This window comes from Trichomonas vaginalis, chromosome IV (assembly GCF_026262505.1).
Source record: "Trichomonas vaginalis G3 chromosome IV, whole genome shotgun sequence".
NCBI lineage: Eukaryota > Parabasalia > Trichomonadida > Trichomonadidae > Trichomonas > Trichomonas vaginalis.
Genome location: NC_067206.1, coordinates 34,408,332 through 34,432,171, shown reverse-complemented (window position 1 = coordinate 34,432,171; position 23,840 = coordinate 34,408,332). Strand labels below are relative to the sequence as shown.

Below are 23,840 nucleotides of genomic sequence, written 5' to 3'. Positions count from 1 at the left end.
TGTTTTATGGGTTGCTTCCATTTTTTCTGAAATAAATGAATAAATATAATGCTTAACGTTTTCATATCTTTTATATTCTTAATAACGAATGGTATAGACCTTTCCACTTCGTCTTCCTTCGGTGCTGTTCTTTCATATGAAACATTATTGGTATCTTCAATAATGAAACCACAATCACACAAAATTTTATAGGTTCCAATGGTTTCTTTTGATATTTTATCTAATAAATCAAAAACTTTATCAACACCTGTGCATTTATTTAAATAATAATTTGTGTAAATATCATGATCTTCTTTCTTAATCGTATTAGTTGCATATGTCACGTTTTTAAGAGCTTTTTTGAATTTTTCGGAATCTAAAGGTGGTGAAAGTAGGATACAGGGGTATTCTTCATTATCAATAAATTGTAACTTATGTTTACGAATAAATTTAGTACCTTCTTCTGAAAGTGTTTCGTCTATTTCACCATCTAATAAATTTTGTGTTGATTCTGAGACATAATTTTTATATCTTTCTTCATGAGATTTCTGAACTTCTGATTCTGAAGCTGGGATATTCATTAAACCCTCTACTTCATTTTCATTATATTTTTCAACTTCTCTTAATTCCTTAATTTTTTCATCTATTTCATCTCTTATTTTTTTCAGTCTTTCAATTTCATTGTATTCATCATCTTTAATCCGTTCTTCATAATATTCAGGGAAAACATCAGGTTCTTTAGGTTTTTCTTCTTCAGATGTGGGATATAAGAAATTTATAACATCATCTTTATTCATTTTTCCATCATAATCTAAATCATTTAATAACTCGGCAAATTTTTGACAATTTCTTAAATAATATTTATTAACTTCATAACCTACCTCCTCTAATATATCCTTTATTTCTTCGTTTGTGAATGGTAATTTTTTAACGTTGTTAGTTTTGACGCTCATTTCATACAAAATAAAAAAATAAAATACCCAGATTTGCTTTACTTTTACCACCTCTCGAAAGCTGGGGACACCGCCTATCGTTGGGAGTAGCTATTAAATAGAACCACCAAGGGTATTTTTCGAACTGCCAGTGTAGTGTAGTGGAAACATCTGACATAATGATTCGTTATGCCAAGGTTTGATTCCCATATAGCCAATTTTTTTCTTTTTTGGATCATGAATTTTTTTTGGGTCACTATAAGATTTGTTTCATGTTCTAAATCTGCTGCATATGTAATCTATTTTTATTTACCTATTTTTTAAAAATCTATTGGATTGCCAAATTTGAATATATTTAAAATCATAAAAATCCAAAAAAACTATAAATATATGTTTTATGCATAGTGCCGATACTCAAATATCAGATTACTTAGATCCATGAATAATATCCGAATTTTTTTTCTTAAAATTAAACTTCAAAACTTCTTCCAATCTTATTTAATCAATTGTAAATTTTTAAAACCATTTTTTAAAATAATTTTGCGTAAATTTTATTCTCATGTTGTTTTAATCGAAAATTGATACATTTTCAAAAAAAATATTGACTTATGAAATTCATTTTTAAGGTGAAATAGTATTGTTTTTATTAAAGTATATGAATAATATATAAAAAATTAATGAATAATATAAGCAGATTTTTAGTTTACAAAACAAATATGAGCAATGCAATTTCAAACTTTTGCTGGCAATTTCGATATTGCTCAAGTTTGTAGTATTTGTGATACCTATAACATCGGCTTAATCAAAATTCGATTTTTCTTATGAGTTATTGAGAAAATTTGATTGCAATGAGAAGGATTTCGACGTTTTTGATAAACTAAGAGCTGAGCTTTAGGGGTTCAGTTCATTTATGGCTGTAGTTTGATGCGTAGATCTCTTTTTTATTGTAAATTCTTTCAGCATGGAGATCGAGAATGAATCTTTTGAGAACTTTATGAGTTTTTACACCCGTAAAGAGGTCCTTCGAGGAAAGATAGTCCAGACTACATGAAGATGTGGGTTAACCAAAAAAATCCGATGGTTTCCCCATATTCATGTAGATCTTCGAAAAAATGAGCACCAAAAAAGCCAAAAAAATAGGCTTTTTATTGGATTTGTACACTAGATCAATAATCTATTTAGGATCTGACACTCTTTTTAGCCAGAGATATGAGGTCCTTTCTAGGAAAACGATCTATTCATCCATAAAAAAAATGAATTATCGTTTTCCCCAGAAATTACATGGGGAGTGGTAAAAGTAAAGCAAATCTGGGTAATAAACATAACTAAGTTTTAATTTTTCGTAAGAAGTTTATTTCTAATTTCTTTTACTCGTTTATGACTCCATTGATTCCATTCAGGATTTAAACAATGTTTAATTAATCGCGGAATATCTGACATCATCTATATATAGCTTCTTTTATAAAAGATAAAAAAATAAATTATTTTAAAATTAATGTTAATTTTTTTAATGATTTATTTCATTATGTTTGGGCTGAGTGTAAATGTCTTACAATTTTGAAAATTTTTTAAATCTTGATTTATTCAAAAACGTAAGAATAAAAACCGTAAGAATCATACATTTTTTACTTCATATGTTAAAAAAAATGATACAAAATCGCTCGATATTGTATGAATTCTTACGTTTACAAAAAAAGTCACTAAACCCATCATATCCTACTACTCAAAATATTTCGAAAGTGTTAGTTTAAGAAATGTCTTCATATATCATATAGATATTAGAATGAGGAAAATACATGGCTTCATGGTGTCATAATCCACTTTCAAAAATACATCAAAAGAATTTACATGAAAAATTGGTTCAAAAAGTGTAAGGTGGCCGATTCTGGTGGAAAAGTGCTGGGAAACGTTCCCCGAGGTGATAAATTCTGGTTTTTATGGTAATAAATTTTTTTTCATTTTTTGCTTTTCAAAATATTTTTGGAGTAAAAAATTTCGTTTCCCAGATGATTCATTGATGTAGGATACATCTACTATTCATAATGGAGCATGCTATCCTATTTTCATCCAAATCTCATACCTTCTGGTACCCCCAGATCTGTGATTCTTTCACCAGATTTTCCTCTCAATTTTTTACAAAATCTCTCAATTTCTTTACAACAGTTCTCAATTTTCACCATACCTAATCCAAAATCTGGGTAAAAACATACGTGTTCCTCATATACTTGGGATACATGGAGTTTCTTGGGCAATGAATCATCATATTGTATCAATGCGAATTGTAAAGGAATAATGATTTTTCATCAGATCCATTATCCTGTGATTGTAAGGGAAGTATTTAAAGCAAATAATACACAATGAACTTGATTGATTCATTGCATATGGCATAAACACTCAAGATCAATCGTTTACCTTCAGATTTTTTAAACCCAGATTCGAAAAAATATCATTTACTGACATTTATACAAAGAATTTCATGCGTACTTTTAATCTTATGCATATACTATTAGTACCAACAGTTCATATTAATTTAATTTCAAATAACTTTTATGATATTGAGTAAATTTACTTTGCTAACTGTTTGTACAATTCTTTTGCTACTTCAAACAAAGCTGCACTTGCAGATTTAAAAAATTAAATCAATAAAATTTCATCATATTTTGATTATTTAATTACAATCATTTGATTGAATAATTTAAGTATCTTTTCAGAATAATACTGATTCTTAAACTTTAATATCCTAATAAAAAGAATTTTAGATTACCAACTCAAAAAATTGCAGATGTACACTTATGAGTCTCACTTTTTGTAGATTCTAATTGATCTCCAAAATAGTCTTTCTACTGATGATTCAGATGCAAATGCACATATTAATTTCAATTTTTTATCCATAATTACTTCTCTAAATCTGGATTCTACATTGACTTAAGGATTAAAATAAAAATATCATAATAAAACATGATCAATTGATAACAAAATCAATATTGGAATTTTATCTGTTTTAGTAAATATTATAATTGAAATGTGAAATTTCTAGATAATGTAAAATTATTGAACAAGTTATTTTATAAATTTATTGATTATTTTGAAAAAATTCAAAATATTATGAAGAAATCAACAAATAAAGAAAAAAGCCGAAAGGAAAAAGAAAAGAAAAGGGGGAAAGGAGAAAAAAAGAAAAAAAGGGAAAATAATATAGGGCATATTACATATTTGATGACTTTAACTTTGTGTTGTTCATGGCCGGAGGCGGCGACGCGCCCGAAGGGCTAGCGCTGCCGACGGAGGATTGATTTTTTTTACAAGATTATTTTTTCCCCAAGAACCTTTCCCAGATTTTGGGTATATCAACCAGAAACGGCCACCTTAAAAAGTGTACTATACATCAAAAAGTATATACAAAAACATCCTTATCACATTTGGCGCGCGGGATAATTTTTTGGCGGGGAAATTGAATACTCTAACAATTATATTTGGCGCCAACCAACTAAATCATATTTTATTGAGGATGAAAGACTTTGATCTTTTGACACACGTTATCAAAAAGATCATACTTTCGCGTACAGAGAAAAACCATGATATAACAAAGGATATTTCTGCTGATCAAGTGCAAGATATCCTCGATAGAGTTTATTCTTTGCTAGGTGAGGAGCCTGTCCTATTGGAAGTTCCAGCTGGCCTACATGTAGTAGGAGATATACATGGAAACATTGACGATTTGCTTCGAGTTTTTGAATTACATGGATACCCGCCAAAAGAAAAGTATATTTTCTTAGGCGATTACGTAGATCGCGGCAAAAACAGCTTTGAAGTTATTACACTTTTGTTTGCATTAAAGATTAAGTTCCCTCAACATATATACTTACTCAGAGGTAATCACGAAATTGAACATGTATCAAAATGCTATGGCTTTTACGATGAACTCATGTACAAATATACAGTTGGATTGTTTTATAACTTCCATTTAGTATTTCAGCAACTGCCAATTTTGGGAATTGTTGGAAAAAGGATTTTATGCCTACACGGCGGACTTGGCCCTACAATGAAAGATATTTCCGAGTTCAAAAAGAAGTTAAAACCCGATCAAATTCAAGACCCATCAGTTTTTGCCGATATAGTTTGGAGCGATCCGAAAGATATGGATAGCGAATTTGAAAGGAATCCTAGAGGTTGTGGCTGGATGTTTAATGCAAAAGCCGCCAAAAAGTTCCTCGATAAGAATAATCTTGACCTAGTCATCAGATCACACGAGTTCTGTGATGGATATAGGTTCCCATTCAAAACAGATGAATGCATTACCGTTTTCAGCAATACAGACTATTGCAATAAGAAAAACGGTGGTGCAATTATTAATATTTCCACAACATTAAATGTCACTGTTACTCGTCTTCCATTGATGACTGCAGAACAGAAGTCAAAATGGAGACCAGTATTACCACCTTGGATTGTTGACAAGTTCACTTCAAAGTTTATTGATATTGAAGAACCAAACTCTGAAATTGATCTTGTTCATCCTCACCCAAGTGGAAGTGATAACAAAGCCATTGACAAGATTTCATCGAATGATGCTTTACTTTTATGCGACTAATTATTATTATATTTCTTGTATTTTAAAATCTATCAGATATTAGTAAATATATATTTATAATTTAAACATTTTTATTATTTCCATAGTATCAAACATCATTTTATTAAAAAATAAAAAAAAAATATTAAATATTGGTCCCGAAACAAAACTATATTAAATAAGACTATAAATGTTACAATCAACCTAGAAACCAAACAATTATCTTTAGTGATAATCGTATGGAAGTAAATAGAATTGTGTCATGTGAATTGGAGGCTGATCTATACCAGAGCAATCAGCACATTTTAATGATAGTTCTAGATTCTTTGAAATAAAGCGATTTTCGAAATTAAACGTTAAATTTTCTTTCATGTCAATATTTGACAAATGGGCTACTCTATTTGAATCCGAAATGATTTCTACATTTATTTTAGAAAACTGATTTGACTTCGTGGAAAAAGTAATTCCTTTGAGTGGTATTGGTTTAAAAACTTCGATAATAAATTTTCCGCTTCCGTTTTTGGCAGTCCAAGCACCATTGTATTTACTAACTCTATTTGTACCAAATAAGCCACCAAAATAGGATTTTTTAGTTTCTCCTATTCCTGCTCCATGTTTGACTTCTCTTAATGCATAATCTGAATAATTCCAAAACTTTTGACCAAAAATTGGTTCTACTTCGGCGTTTCCAAATTTATATTTTTCGCTATATGTATTTTGAATTTTATATACATTATCATCTAACTTTGCATACTCTGAATCTTCAATCTTTTCTTGTATTTCTAATTTCTCTTCGTCTTTATGGATTGTTTCATTCAATATTGTTGTAGTGTCGTTATCTACATTGTCTTTAGTAATAGTTGGTGATTCATTATTTTCTTGTTTGGGCATTGTGTTCGCTGATTCTTGAATTTCCTTTACTGGTTGATTAAATTCTGGCATAATTTGAGTATTGTTTGGCGAAATAAGGAGTTTTAACAATGGAGATGCAATGATAATCCATATGAATGTGTTTAAACGAAAGAAACCTCTTATTACTCCACAAAAAAATCGTGGAATAAACATCAAAAAATAAATTGAATACAAAATTTTACAAAACTCTAAATACAAAAAGACTAAAAAATCAATAGAAATAAGGGAGACATACCAAATTATCAGTCTGAAAATACAAAATTATGGAAAATGACTAATAATTTTAGAAAATTAAAGGATAAATCATGAATTACACATAAAAACTCCTCACCCAAGAGACTTCCTGATAGAAGTATGCTATGTCCAACGTCGATGGAACTCTGAGAGGGATGAAATTTATCAAATTCGGTACATCGAAAACGTGACATTTCAGATGAAAATGGGTAATCAATTTTGATGAAATTCCAAGACAAATTTAGTATTAGCATTATATGTACAATCATAAATTTAGTTCAAAATGGCTTTTTTTCAACGTCCAAGTTTACATTGGCGGTTTCCTCTGAAACGTTTTGAATGGAATGGCCTTTCTGCAAGACTGATGTCTGAGCTCCTTTTCATTTCCCCAATCGAGAAGAAGAACGTCAAGAAGCCATCATGGAGAGGAATCCCACGTGTTTCCTTCACACGCCCAGCTGTTGCTGCTGAAGTCGATCCAATTCAGAAGCCAGCATGCAACGCCAAGCCAGTCGAAACACGCGCATCCCTTAAGGTTGGCACAGTCGTTATCATCGTCGGCGGTGAAAACCAAGGCAAGCGTGCTGTTGTTGTTGCTGATCAGGGCGCCGGTATCGTTAAGGTTGCTGGCCCAGTTGTTCCAGTCAACGAAATTTCACAAGACTACCTCATCGCCACATCTACACAGATCGAAGTTCAGAAGGATGCTACTGAGGCCCAGGTTGAGGCTGCAGCCCAGAAAGTCCCAGAAATGGTTGAGTATCTTAAGGCACCATTCACAATCAAGAAGGGCGATCGTATCCACCTTATGAAGTTCTAAACCTAACGAATTGGAATAAATACAATATAATACAATATCACAAAAAATATTTTTCTCGTTTCATAATAAATATTTTATTATCAAATATTATTTCTTTTCTTTCCAAATCTTTATTTTTCATTATTCAAAAATGCTTCTTTCGCTGATTAATGTTAGAATCTTTGTGGCCAATTTTGCAAGTAACAAAATGCAAAAGGAATGGTTGCTAAATCAACAGAGAACTGAACTTAGTTTCCGTGAATGTAGTGCTTCAACGGCCGACCTCCCAAAAGTATGTGCTATTTTATCAGGACAAAAGACAAAAATTGAGCAAAAGCTGATACAGAAAAACATATATTCATACGGACAAGAATTATGGGTACATTTTACAGCAAAATCGACAATCCAAAAAATACCATCAGAAATTTACTTCACAGCATATGATAATTTGGAGAACAGCATATTTTCTGCTGGTTTATCCTTTTTCCAAGCCAGTCTTGCGTTTTTCAATCACTCAAGTTCATCAACTTTTAAAACGTTCATTTGGAACCCAGAATATACTCATTCAATTGATGTAGCAGTTAAACGTGATGGAAATACCAGTTTGTTTGTTGATAACAAATTAGTAATGCAAACAAAATTTGCTTATATTAATTCAATTGATTCAATTACCTTTACTGTTCTGAATGGATACAAGGAAATTGAATTTGGAAACATAATTATTGATAGTGACCCTTCACAAATGGTCGAACAAAATATTCAAGATGTTTTTGTCTTCAGAAACCTTGAAAAAGAGCAACTGGTCCAAGAAAAGATACAGAACCTTGCAAAAACACTATTAGATTATAACTACAAGTCTCAAACACCTACTGAATTAAAAGAAAAGCATACTCCATCAGGCTCGGCCGATCCAAGAAGATTTATCTTTCCATTCCAGATAGGATATGCTGGATCTAAAAAGGAAGGATATTTTAGACCAAATGAAGATGATGATACATCTGATTCTGAAGATGATAGCAAAGTATTCTTCGAGCTATAGATATAGTTTATAGAGATTGTTTGTATATTGTAAATTTAGTTTATCTAGATTTATTATTTCCAATATAATTTAAAAAATTGATAATAATGAAAGATCCTTATATATAAATGTGGAGAGATTGCCTAATTTCACGAAATATTATAATAGTTTAATAATAAATATATAAAATACACATTTAGTTGGAGATATTCTCCAATCTTCTTACAGAATAAGTAGCTTGCAAATTTGATGAAGGTTTTGCTAACCTGGAGTAATTGATATTAGTATTCTCTGATAGAGGATGCGGAGTTTTAGCTCTGGCAGCTCTCTGTGCATCTTTCTTTGCTATCAAGTCTGAAAGCCAGTAAGGCAATAATATTGTTCTCTTTGGATCTTCTGTAAACTGACATTCAAACATTTCTATGGAAACAGCTAGATCTTCAGTGACACAAATTACAGCTGCGTCATTTTCTCTGCCGCAATAATCGCTATTGCTGAAAATAGTTATACACTTATCTGCAGCACTATCATCTGCGGCATAAGGCCATGCAACACCATCCTCACACATTTCATGGGAGCGAACAAGTAAATCGAATTGGTTTTTATCAAGAAATTCTTTCAATGCTTCTGCACCAAATAGATATCCACAACCTCGATGACTTGGTTCGAAAGTATCGACAGTATATTCAGGATCACTCCAAACCAAATCGGAGATCATTCCTGTAAGCGGAATCTCTTTCGGCCTAGGTATATTCTTTAATACGTCTACTTTTCCAAGCTCAGGAGAAATTCCACCGTGTACGCAGAAAATTCTCTGACCTACTACGGCTGCAAGTGGAAGCGTATAAAATGTCTGTATGAATGAGTTATAAACATCGCTATTATATTTTTGAAGAACTTCATTCTCAAAGCCATAAACGCTTGTCAATGAGGAGCATTCATGGTTTCCTCGAATGAGAAAAACACAATCTGGGAATTTAACTTTAAGTGCAAACAAAAGTAGCATTACTTCTGTTCCGTAAACACCTCTATCAACGTAATCTCCTAAAAATAAATATCTTGTAGCGGGAGGGTATCGTAATCTTTCGAAAATTCTAATTAAATCGTCAATATTTCCATGCAAATCTCCTACAATAACGATACCACCTTCCAGTTCGAGTAAAGATGGTTCTCTTGAAAAAACTTTTTGAGCTTGCCTGCATAAAGTTATAATTTCGCTCTGTGTAATAGGTCTAGCATACCTCTTCTTTTTATTCATCCTACCCAACAAAACCTGGAATACAATCTCTTCGATCGATTCGGTGTTCATTTGGAAAGTTTAACGTACGGAATCACAAATGTTTTTTCTAAACGTGCATTGATCCCCGATACATTTTTCTTTATTAAATATGATTGTAAATATATAAATTCGTCATTAAAAATGTTTATTGGGTCAATCGATTTTGAATGAGATACTATCGTCCAACCAAATTTACTTGACATTTGATATCTAAATTTAAATTATGATCATAATTTTAATTTTTAAAAATTTGACACTTTTATGTAAAGACTCGGTAATTTTTTTTTCTTCAAAATGAACAAATTGAAGATATTCTAAAGGCATAATTTCTATAGTTACAGGTACTGTGTTCATAATATTCGAAATTTGAATAAAATTTATATCAAAAATCTTATGTTTTTACCCTAAATTTGATCCGTATTGAATGAAAATATCATCAGAATATGGGATTGACGGTGTGTAAAGCTTAAATCATAGAATTAAAGATGTGTTATGTTGATAATCTGAAATTTAGATCATAATTTCTCAAAAAAATTATATAATTTTTTAAAAAATAAAACGCATTAAACTTTTTTATAAAGCTATATAAAAATCGAAATTATAATATATAAAATAAAATAAATAAAACAAAATAAGGTCGCCAAAAAAAGTGCGGAAATTAAAAACCGCAGTTTGAGTACTTTCTGAGAGTCTGTTTGTCAGAAAGTATACATTTGTAAACTTTCTGACACTAAAATTTTTTTTTGTCCTTTCAAAGTTTTTGACAATGTCAAAAAGTATACATCGGGGCTCTCAATTTTCCTCTCAAACGGCGGTTTTTTAAAAACGCTCATTTTTTCATCGACCTTATAATATAAAAATAAAAATTAGACGTAGAACATTTCAGTTGATGACATAGGGCTAGGGTTGTTAGATTCCCGACGATAGGTGTCTTGGAAGATTTGCCTGGTGTCATCATAGTGTCTTTAAATCAAAAATTTTATTTTGGAGTGAGTTTTATTGATTTTTCAATAAAAAACATTTCTAAAACAAGAAAATAAAACGATAAAATATTTATATTTTATATAAGGATCTTATATATTTAAAATAAATATCATTTTATTTTTTTCATTGGTGTCTGTCAAACCATAATACACTATTCAAAAATTCAATGTGTCTTGCGGTTTCAAAAGACACCTTCAAATTGAACGATAGCACAGACACTATTGAATTTTACCCATTGTATTTAGTTTTTACCCTTTTTATTTTTAAGAATTAATGACTGAAACAGCCGTTTTGCTATGACCTCAATCACTTTTATTTATTATTTTAAATATTATTTAATTTTATTATTTGAATAGGCCAACTTATATTTGAGAAGCTCAATTTGAGACCACTTAATACATTGAAATATCATAAATATTGAAATAGTAAAAAGTGTATTTCAAAATATTGAAATTATAAAAATTTATAATACTGAAATTGAGACAAATTAATAAATTCAATGTGTTTTTTTTTGAAATAACTCTCAAATATTATTTTTTTGTTTATTTAATGATGAATAAATATGATTGCTTTAGTCAATCATAAAAACTAATTTAAGTTTAAAATAATGAAAGGATAATTTGATCGTTTTTTAAAATACAATTATTTTTGATGATTTGCAAGAATCTTTGAAAAGAATATAATATAGGTTCTATTTTTGTAAAATTTATCCAAATCATGTATTACATAAATTACGATTAAAACGATGAAAGAACCAAAAAGTGTGTTTTGTGTTTTGTTGTTGCGTGTTGGATGCGGGATCCTGTTATTTCTGAAATCGACAAAAAATTTGGAAATTTAATTTCCGAAATCGAAATTATATTAATGTTTTTAATATTCTTATATCAAAAGGATTAAAGTTCATTAAGAGAAAAACAATTCTTCTTCTTCAATCTATTGGCACATTTATTTCTACACGCCAATAAGGAAGGGAAAATTATAAGACACCATGGTGTCTTCAAAACGCTAATTTTTGATATTTTTAACAACCCTACATAAGGCTATTAGATGTCTTGTTCTTGTATGTTGGAACCTTCGGATCCTTCAACACAGGAACATTTCCAAACCCGTTTTTGATTGCCAAGAACAATTCTTCAGCATTTTGAGCAGGAACTTCATTAGAATACAACAAGAAGTTTGCGTATTTCCAGATGAATCCATCTCTTTTTGTACTGAAGTTTCCTTGTTTCGCCTTGAACATGATTGACAATTTCTTTCTAACGATGAATTCTCCGAAAATTGAAGCCCTGAACAAATTATTGACCATGTCTTTGTTCATCTTTTCATCTCCAAGAGATCCGTTTCCGTTTAATATCGCTAACCATGTTCTAGCGAATTCTGTCTTCAGCAACTCCGGATTTATCTTAGAAATGATGGAAGATGTCAACATCGTGTAAATTCTGTCTCCGTAGAACAGTAATTTAATTGCTTCTTCAAGGAATTCTTGGTTTGAATCGTCAACGTATCCATTCCTTGCCAAAGTAATGAACATTTGAGCAATCGCTTCGTTTACGTGGACAAATCCGAAATCGATGTATCCGACCGAGTAATTCATGAACTTGGAAACAATTTCCTTCTTGATATGATGCACGGAAGTCACATCCGAAATGACATTGAACAAAGTACAGAAGAATTTGTCGAAATCATTCGTATTTGTGAATCTACCATGAATGGCATCGGAGATAAGCATCAACTGAGCATCGAATTCGTTGCTGGTGTAGAGATTGACTGAAATTAAAATGTCGAAAATCAATGATCGGAAATATTCTGAATCTCTGACTTTAACTATCAGTCCTACAGCAAATTTCTTCGCTTCTGTTGAGAAATCTCGGCCAAATCTGATCAAAATTGCTTCTAATAATTGGATATTCGTATATTCAAGGTCGTATTCTTCGACTTCGGAGCAGATCCTCTTCTTCGCTGTATCAGATAAAGGAACAATCTCCGAAAACAGGAAAATTCCGCAGAATGCAAGTAATTTTGGTGTCATTTCTGTTGTTGCCAATAATTTGAAGATCTTATTCATTGTTACAAGGTCAACAATAGCGATTCTCTCTTGTAAAATGAGTTGGACCAACTTTTTGACACAATATTTAATGACAGATGGTTTAATTTCATTTCCACATGCTTGGAATGCAGCATTGATACTTGTTTGGGAATCTTCAAGCTTGAATAACAATTTGAGTGTTAATTTTGCCCTCTTTTCAGTAAGAGTTACAGCAATCCACAAATTTCTTGCTGAATTTGTGAAATTGAGATGACTTTGAGAGACTTTGTTTGCAAGTTTAACTGCTACGAATAAACTTTGTTTTTCTACATCAGAAATTGTAGTTAATAACAAAGTAGAGATTCTTAACAGAGAAAGAAGCAAAACGTCGTTTGGATTTTCATGTCTCATTGCTTCAATGCAGTTGAAATAAGCTTTGTGGTAATCTGGGAACTTTTGGATGAGAAATTCCGCTTGATTTGGACAATTAGAGAATTCTTCATACATATCAGCATGTTTGGCCTTCATATAATCATTTAAGTACGATACCGTTGATTTCTGTTCTAAGTTTGATAGTAAAACATTGAAAAATAGAACAGATTCGCTAACAATGCTTGATTTTGCCTTCAAAATAGCATCAATTGTGGGTATTGGTATTGTAGAAAGCAATTGCGATACCAATGTCTGAGAAATTTGGCTTTCATTTAGTTTTAATATTTCGGAAATTGCGTTAAAAGCCAATTGGTAATTGGCAGTATCACTAAGGAATGATATTGTTTGGATTGTTGATACAGAATTCTTCGCAAGGCAAAGCAAAATCCGATAAATTGCTTCAAGAAGTTGAATATTCTGATGTTTTACATCTTTTTGAATCGCTGTTGAAACAATGATGTAAATATCCATAAGCATAGGAGTTTTTTCGGCTTTTCCAAGGTTAATTAACTGAGATATATTTCCAAGACAAATCGCGTAGTCATCTAAGTTAGTTATTTCAGGTCTTTGAAGGAACAATCCCAATAACTTTTCAATAAACTGCTTTCCTGTGGACGCATAATAATTTTTGACTCCATCTACGCAAGCCTGAGTGACGTATCTAAGAATTTTCGCGAGTTTGTCAACAGGCATAGTGAAATCAATCGCTGGGACAAAGAGAGGAACTCCTGATGCAGACATTTTTGCAATATAATTCAAACAATTGTTTTCTACAAGTAATCTGAGCAAATCCTCGGATTCAACGAAATTGCCTTCCATCATATCACTGATTTCCCTTGAATACATTGACATTACGGCTTCGAAATAGTATGGCATTTTCAAAGCATAGCTCATAAGCTTCTCAAAGACCATAACAGCAAGTGGATGACTCGTTCCAGCCATTTTCTTGTACATGTATGAGGCTGCCTCGATTCTACAGTCCTCATTTTCGGATAATAATGTTTTGATATCGCGAGGTTTGCCATAAACTCGCTTGGAAATGTAGTTATAGTCCGAGTTAAACCTAATTATGAACTGCTGTGAGTCCTGATCGTAGTCTTTCCAGTCAGTATTTGCGGACATGAACATATCTCCAACAGCGACCAATAATTCGTAAGCTGCAACTCTTATATCAGGGTTCTGATAATAAGTAGCTACAATACACATCGTTTGTAGCATTTCAAATGGAATATTATTAATTGCATCTTCAACTTTATTCGTTTGCTTATTAACAATAGCTTTAAGAGCATCTGCATCATCCAATCTTTCCACTGTTTTAAGGATTTCTGTTGCTTTTTTACAATATTTTGCAATCATATGGGGAAAAGATATGGATTTCTCATTCATAAACGATCTATCCCATGACTTAAGTAAATTGTCAAGCGTTGGAGTGATAACTACAATGTCATCAGATATAATATCATTAATATCATAAGGATAAGCATCAATGACGTCGAGAATGTCAGGACTGATCTTTCCTTTCTGTAAATAATCGCGTATAACGTTCCTAGCGAGGTCTTTGTTCAAATCATACAAATGTTTTATGAAAAATGCGGCTCTTTGTCTCGCATTTTCAGTTTGTATGAGGGTAAGAGGTATACTGTGAACGAATGTCGTTAAAATATTCGTGAATTCTTCAACTCTGTCGTCAGATAATTGTTGAATCGAATTGAAAAAGTTTTCTATGACACAAAACGTCTGTTTCAGACATTCTGATGTAGAAGCGAACTGCATAAAGTCAGCAATCCGTTGAGAAATTGCATTGGCGTAGTTAGGTAATGTAATATAAAGCGCTGAAGATAAAATTTTGGCTATTGGACTCTTGAAAACGCAAGGACCTTGAACTATACTTTCTATATCACTTTCGTTTTCTATTTTAATCTGTGATAAAATGTTAAGTAAAGCCGTTTTGATCAAGTCCATGGATATTCCTTGAAGAGAAACATTGAGAATACTGCATGTCTTGGTGGCAATGGCAACACATTGATCGTTACTCAAATCCTTTGGTAATTTCAAATTTGCCAGCAATTGTATTGTAGGATTTGAATTTCTTTGCTTTTCGTATACGTCAAAGAAATCAATAACTCGACTCGGATTTGATAATAGAAAATGAGAAATTGATTTTGTCCCTGAGATTAAAAGAAATGATCTAATGTCCTTAATTTCAAATAAAAGCTTATAAAAGTGAGGCCAAAATGCCTCCACTCTTGAGTCATGATCGCGTGTGGTAAATACATCGATAATTAAGCAAAGGAGAAGAAATTTATGCGATTCTCTTTTTGAATAATCAGCGTATTTTGTTATATTTTCGAATACTGTGCCTACATTAAGTGATTGTTGCGCGCTTAAATGTCTATCTAGGAAAAATATGTAATTAATCTGGTCACGTAATTTTAATCCGACTCCTTGATCGAAACAATGAACTGAAATCTGTGGATTTGTTGCAAATTCATTAAATATATGATGTGCATCGTGGGTTGCAGTATCTATCACTTGGGAATAATTGTAGGACATTAGTTTGAAATTTCTCTTTTCTATTTCTATTTTCTGTCAAATAATGCCTGAATTTTTTGATTTTGATCCAAAAGTTATTACACCTGAATTAATAAGGTTGTTATTTTGGATCGATTTCTGAATGGTTGGCAAAAAGAGGTTGCTTTATCAATTTTTTCAAACTTCGAAATCAAAAAAAATTGCAACTTTATAAAATAGTTATCTAAGCTATATTAAATATAAAATGTAAATTTCAGAAATACAGTTACTTTTGTAAACCTTTCAAAAATATTATCGAAAAAATAAAATGAAAATGTAAACGTTACAAGTTTCCACAGACAGTGGTCTTAATGGATTGAAATTAAATACGGATAGTACTTTTTGAATGAGTTTTTTTTAGCAAATTTGTTGAATGATCTTATGAATGAAATAAAAAAAGAAATAGCATCTACATCACGAGTGCATTTTGGATTTACAATATTAACATAATATATGGACGAATAATTTGATTTTACAGAACAGACTTTGTTTAATAAAAGGATACTATGAATGAGTATATCTTTCGAAAAAGCATGGAATATGGAACAAATAACCCTATTAAATTAAGTCTAGCACCTAATTCACGTTGAGTTCCGTTAATATTGATCTATTTTTCATTATTTTATTATGGTAATACACTACAACATCCACATGTTACTCTCATCCCAAACTAAAATATGGAAATTCTGAATAAATTTTAGATGATTCAATCAAATTTCAAACATCGACTTGATTTGAAATGTAATGAGATGAAAAACAGAAATAATAGTAGAAAGTAATAGAAACACAATATAATTTAAATACAAAATAGAATAAAAGATTATTGAATATTAGAAATTATTGTCTGGACTTGGTCAGATGGAATAACTGTTGATGGAAGCTTCTTGAGGGCATCAGAAATATTCTTTTCCTTCATCTTCTTTGCGCATTCGTCATGGAAACTCAAATAAACTAAAGCGGAAAATGAAGATTTCATCAATCTTTCACTTCCTTTGAGGTATTCCATGAGAGGATCAATGAACGTGAGGAATTCTTGGTTGTAAGATTCCTTGGATACGATAGAAATAACATCAATTAAGAAAGATTTCACAATATCATCGGAACATATCTTAATTGTTGATAGTAGCTTCTTAAAGAAGGAGTTTTCTGCAAGTACATTTAAGAAATCTCTTGTTACATTCAAACATTGCATAGTTTTTGCAATGCAAATTAAAACTTGAGAATCATCGTTCTTTAGAACAGAATTCAAGAGATTTGGTAACAAAGGTGATGATGTTATTTGTTTTCTGACCTGTAAATTCTTCAAAGTAACCATCAACAGCTTTAAACATTCTGCATCAGTTAATGCTCCCGATGACATCCAGTTTGTATCCATGGAAAGAATACTAGAACCATCCATTGTATCAGCACATCTCAACAGTAGCAAGTAAGCATCTGGTCTGACACCTGATAGCATCAATAAAGTGTCAATTAATAATTTGTTCACAGGGAAATTCGTAATTTTCAGCAAAAGTGAAATTGCGCACTCACTTAGATCAGTATCTCCTACATCTGAAATGATCTGTGGGAAAGGAAGTTGATATTTAGGATCTAATAAAGTGAAAACTGCTCTGTAAGCTGCTTTTGCAGCTCCTGCATCTTCTGAATGAAGGAATGTGCAAAAGATTTGGCGGATAATGTCATCATTCTTCTTGTAAAAGTTTTGGTAGTTGAAGCATAAGAAGAATAACGTTGAAACATATTCAGCTCCGCTTCTTGAATGATAAAATAATTTTACATTATCAATCAAGATCTGGATTATTGGCCATGGATCGCTTATTTGCTCCAAGTGCTTGCAGTAATATGCAAAAAGAATTATTGTCTTCGATGGATTTCTTTTGATTAATAATTCTAAAACTCTGGCTTGGTCAGTTGTGATTGATTTAGGAGAGTTACAGAATACGCAATTTAATATGTCGAATATTTCCCTATCAAATTGCTCATCGTCGTATGGTAAAAGCTTAAGAATGTTGGATCTGTTGAATGCAGTGTAATCTATAGTATTTTCCAATACAACTCTGATAGCTTCCAATACAGCAATGACTACTTTGATAGGTGTACCTGCTTTGAAGTGGTTTGCGCAGATATAATAAAATTGATAATGATCTTCTGTGTCTAAAATGTCTTCTATGCGAACCAAGTCTGAGAAAAATGTTGGATTATTGTAATCCATGAAGACATGCAAGTAAGCGTTAGGCTGGTTCTTAGTTGGTGATGTTTTCATCATATTCTTCTTTCTTCTTCTGTTTTCTAGCTTACTAATGAAGTAATCAACTTCATTCATATCTGTATTTGGAAAAACTACATCACCACTTTCTAATGTCCTTACGATTTCTTCAATTGTTGGACGATTTTCGCTTTGATGTGACCAACATTTTTGAATTAAGTGGGATAAGTTCTGTGGTTCAAGTCTTGATACTGATGGGCGTTTCTTATCTTTAATGTTTTGGCGAATTTCATCATCAGACATGTTACCAAATGGAGAATCTCCTGTAAACAATTCGTAAAGAATAAATCCGAGAAGGAAAACATCTGATTTAGTTGTAGCATCGTTGATTGATCTTATTTCTGGAGCGCTCCAAGGAGGTAACGGTCTTTGAAACATCTCAATAACGGAAATCTTTGCATTTCCACGAGGTGTGATGTAGATAATATCGGGTGTTAGCGAAGGCATAAATACATTTCGATGGTGGCAGTAAAGCATTGCGTTTGCAATCGAAATTGCAATAATCGTTTTTTGGGCTCCAGATAAATTATTCCTTGTTTTGAGATTGTCGCGTAATGAACCTTGTTTTAAGTAATCAGAAATTATCATTAAAGGTTCTTCATCTGTATAAGAAACAATTGGCAATAAAAACGGACAAGTAAGCTTCGTACATTTAATTATAAAGTTAGTATAATTATTTGGTTTCGAAAGAAATGATTTTCTTGCTGGTTGAAGGACAATTAAACGATCACCTGTTGTTTTACTGTATGCTTTTGAAACTGTATACTGCTGGCATGTAAACATATCTCTTTCGAGTGAGATATTGTTGGATTGAACAATCAATCGGTCGATTGGACTGGGAAACGGACCGAATTCATCGCTCATTTTATGAAATTTTCAATTTTTTATATCACATATATTTATAATACCGATTTGGTTGCGTCAACATAACAACGAACAGTATTGCGGACATATTTCATATATAAAAACGAAGAAATTAATTAATTTGTTCCAAACTCATTGTGATATTGCATATTTAATTGTAAGCAGCGTGGGATCGTAATATATTAGTATTTTGACACCTAAATTACTAATATTGGCTTCCCATTACGTACCGGATTTTATTCGGAAATAAGAATCTATAAAATTTGCCTTTTTGGTTGAACAATCTGTATACATGATAAGGTTATTAGATTCACGAAGCATATCTGAAAATTGTTTTTGAGAAATTTACATCGTTTTGAAAAGTGTCGATTTTGTAAGAGGAAATTTTCCATTGAAATATCAGACAATCAAGTTATGTTCATTTTTATTTCAGATATCATATTTCAAGTATTGAAAAGTGGATCACGATTTTTTTTCTACGAAATTGACACTTTTTGATCTCAAATTTGCGATGGCTGATATTGTTGAAAAACACATCGAAAAAGCCAAGCAGATGATTGATTGTACTAATTTAAAAGAGATACGACAATTCCTCCGCCAAGTTGAAACAGAATTTGATATATCAATTTGCATAAAATCTTCATCTCACTATTCCCCGATGATATTTTTCGATTATGTCCGTGCATTCCTTCCATTTGCAAGAAGTGACGACAAAGACATCGTAGCTGCAGTATTAAATTTCTTCGATTATTTCTTTCCCATTTTAATTACGTATTCGCCAATTCATTTCCTTGACGGATGCTACGAAATATATGAGATCGAACAAAACCCGCCAAATTTGTGTCCAATTTTAAGATATATGGCTCTTGCAATTAATGGTCAAACAATCGAAGTTGAAGAGAAATATACTCCAATGATTTTAAGCATTTTATCATCTACAAGCAATGCAGACAAAGAACTCTTATTCCCCTTCGTTTGGCAATCCATTGCAAAGCAAATTAGTTTAACAGAGTGCAATGCTCTGTTAGAACAAATGACAACTCCCAATTTCGGAGAGGCAGTTGCAATTCTTGCCGCATCACATCCTCAAGAACTGATTTCGACTGTATTAACTAACTCAAAATTTGATTTTATTAAATCTTTTCTCAGCCACTTGAAAACTGATTACGTTATTGAACTAGACGATTACATAAATACGCTCGCCATTACAAACCAGCCTGAACTTTTAGCTGCATTCATCAATTCTAATATAAGTTTAGGAGAAGTCTCTTTAGACTTGGCCAAGCTACTTTGCAAGAACATAGCTAGCGATATTACTGATTACCCTGCTGAAAATCGTACAATGTTACTTTCTGCTCTAAGTAATGCGGTAATTCGAGGTTTAATTGATCCGGCCGACCTCAAACCAGCTATTGACTGCAAATCAGAGATCGAGGAATACAAACGAACCTCAATCAAAGTACTTTTAACACATTTATTAGACGGATTTCAACAAATCCTTGAAGATATCTACGAAAATGACTCCAAAGCTCTTACTTATGTCATAAACAACCTAGATATCTCATTATCTCAGATGTTTGACAAAGATCCGAAATGGACTCATGATTTTGTCCAAAAAATCATAACAGTTAAGCAATCTTCCTTCCAAATACTGAAGATTATCAACAAATATCCACTTACTGACCTGATCGGTGTTGATAAAATTGTATATTCAAATTTGAATACAACAAACATCGAATTAGCCAAACTCATATTCAAAATTAGTAAGAAATATGGCTTCCAACATTCATTGGCATCATTAGATTGGATACTTAACCCTAACATTTCATTTGAAATCATCAGATCTCCTGATGTCCAATTTACAATTGAATTAATCCATTCATCTTTGAGTCCTCCATCCGCTTTACAAGGAATGTTACGTGCTTTGAGATTCAGACCACGCGCTGCCGCTCCTTTATTCTTCGAAGAATTGTTAAGTCTGGCAAAATTAAGTGTCAAACCGTTACGTATTTTTATTGACCAAGAAGACACTTTGCCAAAGATTAACTGGATTTCACAAATGAGTATTAACAAACTGTTCTTTCTTTCCAGGGCTCCTTTCACACATACACAATATGGAATGTTTAATCTTGAAATAATCAGAACATTTCAAGAATTTTTCAATTATGCAACAAATTGTAATCATATGCAGTGTATGATATTAATGAGATATTTGAGATTATTCGCAACAAGTTTTCCAGAAACTGTTGTTCCTTTAGCTATTAAATGTTATGACAAATATAGAACAGATACAATGAAAAGTTTATTGGAAGATATTTCTAAAGAAAATTTTGCGCCGAGATTTGCAACATTTGAATTTAGATTAAAATACGAATTATATGGTGTTGAATCAGCATTAGATATAGGAAAGAATTCTATGATACAAGCAGCAAGATATGATAGAGAAGTTGCCCAAATTTTGGCAACAGAACTCAAACAACCGTTAGAAAATATGAAAACTTTTTTGTCATTTGTTAATATTGATCATCATATTCCTTGGGCAAGAGAATGCGCAAAACAGCTGCCTGTTTCGGAATGGATATTGCAAGAAGGTGATTTAATTCTTTTGGATGCAATTGCGGAATGTGATGATATGGAAATTAAACAAAAAGTTAATGAAGCAAAACAAATAGTTGAAAATTTGAATTCTAATGATGAAAAAGTGACAGAAATGGTTCCTTTCAAATTTGAAAAAGTAGAATTTGATGAATCAAAAGAGAAAATAAGTGAAATGGTTTCTTATCTTTGGTTTAATGGTCAGAAAATGTCAAAAGAAAAAGAAAGTGAAATGATCGATTTACTTTACAAAACCGACGACGATAAGTTGTTACTTGGCTGCTTAATTTATTCCGAATTAAATGGAATTAATTTGGATTATAAATTATTGGCAAATAGAATTCATGCAAAAAGTGACATTCAAATTGCAATTTCTTATGTTTATTTCAAAAATCAAAAGAGTGATTGGGAAAATCTACCTGACTATCTAAAGGAAATTGTTGATAGAGTGTTAAGTGAAGTGAATGTAAAGAAAAGTGACATTTATGAGCAAATTTACATTAATAATAATTTGTTAATAAGAAAAATGTTATTAACTATGTTGGAAATGGACTCTAATCTTAAAGAAAAACTTAAAAATCAAACCGTTGACACATTTGACTTCACTTCTGTCAAACAGATAAAAATCGGTTTGTCACAGATATTCTCTAAGCTAGAGAATGACGATATCTGTATAAATAACCGAAATTTGCCAACAGTTTATAATTGGCCAAGTGAATTTTTACTTTACGGAAGAGAAAAGAAACATTTCACTTCACCTCATCTTCCAGAACCAGACAAAAAGTGGATTTTTGCTGCAGCAGATAATAATGATTCTTTGACATATTATCTAAAGTTTGTTGATCCTTCTGCCAAAGATATCCAGAGATTTGATCCGGAATGGAAATATCTTTTCCCTTGTTTATGTTTTAATTCAACAAAAAGTGAATTTGATGAAGAAAATTTGACAGCTTTATATTACTTTTTGCCACCTTCTTTCAGCAGAGCATTCTACAGATCAATATTCAGTAGATGTACAAATATGTTACCTCAAAAATTATTCGACCAATTATTGACGGTTTTGCCACAAGTTCCTCCTATGACAATTCCGAAGAATTCTTCTTTTCTTTTGAAAAGTGACAATTTATTTAATGACAAAATATCTGTAATTGACATTTGCAACAGTGGTGATTATCATGATGTTTCCAAATTGCAAGAATTGGCAAATAATGGAGATATTGATGCGTTGTTAGTTCTTTCAAATATTCCTCGAACTGAATTGATGCAAAGATTGGATTTAAGTGATTCAATCATTGCTGTGAGTGAATCCGCTCGTTCTGCATTGGAATATTCTCTGAAAAGAGGTGTTCATTATTCATTGATGTACGTTGAAATGATTAAGACAATTAAGATTCTTTCCATGGCAGAAATTGTCGCAATTGTCTGCAACAAAAGGTTTTTGATGGCTTGCGACAGTGATAGTAGTTTCATCGCTGCTTTAGCTGTGTTTAGAAGAATAGAGAAAGAAGCAAAAGGAACTGATTATGAACCAATGTTCCAGTGCTACAGAGAAATGTCATCTATTTTGTTTAAGAATGAAAAATATCAAAAATGGTTCTCACAAACAAAATTAGAAGTAAGTGATCCAATTTAAATTTTGTTTTGTTTTATTTTGTATATATTATTATATGTTGTAAAAATAATTATTTTTCTCTAATAATCAATGTAAATATATAATATTTGTTGAATATCACATCTTATTTCAATGCAAAGAAAAAGTAATTACTTGCCAATGCTTTTTGAATTTGAATTTGATGAGAGAGGGAAAAAATATATGTAACACCATAGGATTTACAGATAATGATAAGTAATAACTGAAGTGTAATCACATTAAAAATGGAATTTCATCTTTCCTTTTTGTAAAAAAACCTTTCCAAAGTTCGAAATTTTACAACACAATGTTCCGCACAAGATTATGAGATGCACCCACATAATGAGTTCGAATTTTTGGAGTATCTAATTTGTGCATATATCTTACTTGTGATGTAAACCTCTCAAATATTGGAGCGATAGACAGGACGATAAAACTTTTAAAAAATGGATTTTTGAAATATTTAGGGTTTATTCATACATTGATTTTATTTAGCTGAATGCTGAGATATACTCCATATAGTCAGCCATAGACCTTGAATGTTTATATCTTCCTTGAAGATATCTATATGGGCCAGGGCCACCGGACTTTTCAATTCTAGTTGTTATATTTGATCTTTGAGAAGATGAACTGCTCTTCGATTGGGATGATCCTTGCTTAGAACTCATCTTTTAAAAATGAAATGAGTTCTATTTTTTGTCAAAAATTTTATTCCTAGTCAAAAATTTTGAATCAAATTGATTCACACTATA

General features: G+C 31.5%; 9 protein-coding genes and 1 pseudogene across 10 annotated transcripts, besides 1 other annotated feature; 5 read left to right on the top strand and 5 right to left on the bottom strand.

Annotated features, from left to right (window-relative positions):
- Positions 1-956: part of a mobile genetic element that runs on past the window's edge.
- TVAGG3_0220310 (uncharacterized protein) lies at positions 241-932 on the bottom strand (the record flags this gene model as incomplete). Its single annotated transcript, XM_051226945.1, has 1 exon — positions 241-932. A coding segment is annotated over one exon (692 nt), but the record flags the coding sequence as incomplete, so codon positions are not given.
- A 3,454-nt stretch (positions 957-4,410) lies between the features above and the next one.
- TVAGG3_0220290 (phosphoprotein phosphatase protein) lies at positions 4,411-5,542 on the top strand (the record flags this gene model as incomplete). The annotated part of the gene is made up of 1 exon (XM_001302799.1): positions 4,420-5,499. The coding sequence occupies one exon, from the start codon at positions 4,420-4,422 to the stop codon at positions 5,497-5,499; it is 1,080 nt and encodes a 359-aa protein (XP_001302800.1).
- Positions 5,543-5,703: 161 nt separating this feature from the next.
- TVAGG3_0220280 (uncharacterized protein) lies at positions 5,704-6,543 on the bottom strand (the record flags this gene model as incomplete). The annotated part of the gene is made up of 1 exon (XM_001302798.1): positions 5,704-6,543. The coding sequence occupies one exon, from the start codon at positions 6,541-6,543 to the stop codon at positions 5,704-5,706; it is 840 nt and encodes a 279-aa protein (XP_001302799.1).
- Positions 6,544-6,973: 430 nt separating this feature from the next.
- On the top strand, positions 6,974-7,516 carry TVAGG3_0220270 (ribosomal large subunit assembly; the record flags this gene model as incomplete). Its single annotated transcript, XM_001302797.2, has 1 exon — positions 6,989-7,444. The coding sequence occupies one exon, from the start codon at positions 6,989-6,991 to the stop codon at positions 7,442-7,444; it is 456 nt and encodes a 151-aa protein (XP_001302798.1).
- Positions 7,517-7,574: 58 nt separating this feature from the next.
- On the top strand, positions 7,575-8,462 carry TVAGG3_0220260 (uncharacterized protein; the record flags this gene model as incomplete). Its single annotated transcript, XM_001302796.1, has 1 exon — positions 7,575-8,462. The coding sequence occupies one exon, from the start codon at positions 7,575-7,577 to the stop codon at positions 8,460-8,462; it is 888 nt and encodes a 295-aa protein (XP_001302797.1).
- Positions 8,463-8,573: 111 nt separating this feature from the next.
- Positions 8,574-9,758, bottom strand: TVAGG3_0220250 (phosphoprotein phosphatase protein; the record flags this gene model as incomplete). Its single annotated transcript, XM_001302795.2, has 1 exon — positions 8,638-9,750. One exon carries the CDS (start codon positions 9,748-9,750, stop codon positions 8,638-8,640), a length of 1,113 nt encoding a protein of 370 aa, XP_001302796.1.
- A 1,615-nt stretch (positions 9,759-11,373) lies between these two features.
- Positions 11,374-15,736, bottom strand: TVAGG3_0220240 (uncharacterized protein; the record flags this gene model as incomplete). Its single annotated transcript, XM_001302794.2, has 1 exon — positions 11,735-15,715. The coding sequence occupies one exon, from the start codon at positions 15,713-15,715 to the stop codon at positions 11,735-11,737; it is 3,981 nt and encodes a 1,326-aa protein (XP_001302795.1).
- A 766-nt stretch (positions 15,737-16,502) lies between these two features.
- TVAGG3_0220230 (protein kinase protein) lies at positions 16,503-18,863 on the bottom strand (the record flags this gene model as incomplete). Its single annotated transcript, XM_001302793.1, has 1 exon — positions 16,554-18,863. One exon carries the CDS (start codon positions 18,861-18,863, stop codon positions 16,554-16,556), a length of 2,310 nt encoding a protein of 769 aa, XP_001302794.1.
- A 511-nt stretch (positions 18,864-19,374) lies between these two features.
- On the top strand, positions 19,375-20,909 carry TVAGG3_0220220 (annotated as a pseudogene). Its single transcript has one exon. A coding segment is annotated over exon 1 (1,535 nt).
- Positions 20,910-21,156: 247 nt separating this feature from the next.
- Positions 21,157-23,091, top strand: TVAGG3_0220210 (uncharacterized protein; the record flags this gene model as incomplete). Its single annotated transcript, XM_001302791.1, has 1 exon — positions 21,157-23,091. The coding sequence occupies one exon, from the start codon at positions 21,157-21,159 to the stop codon at positions 23,089-23,091; it is 1,935 nt and encodes a 644-aa protein (XP_001302792.1).
- Positions 23,092-23,840: the final 749 nt, after the last annotated feature.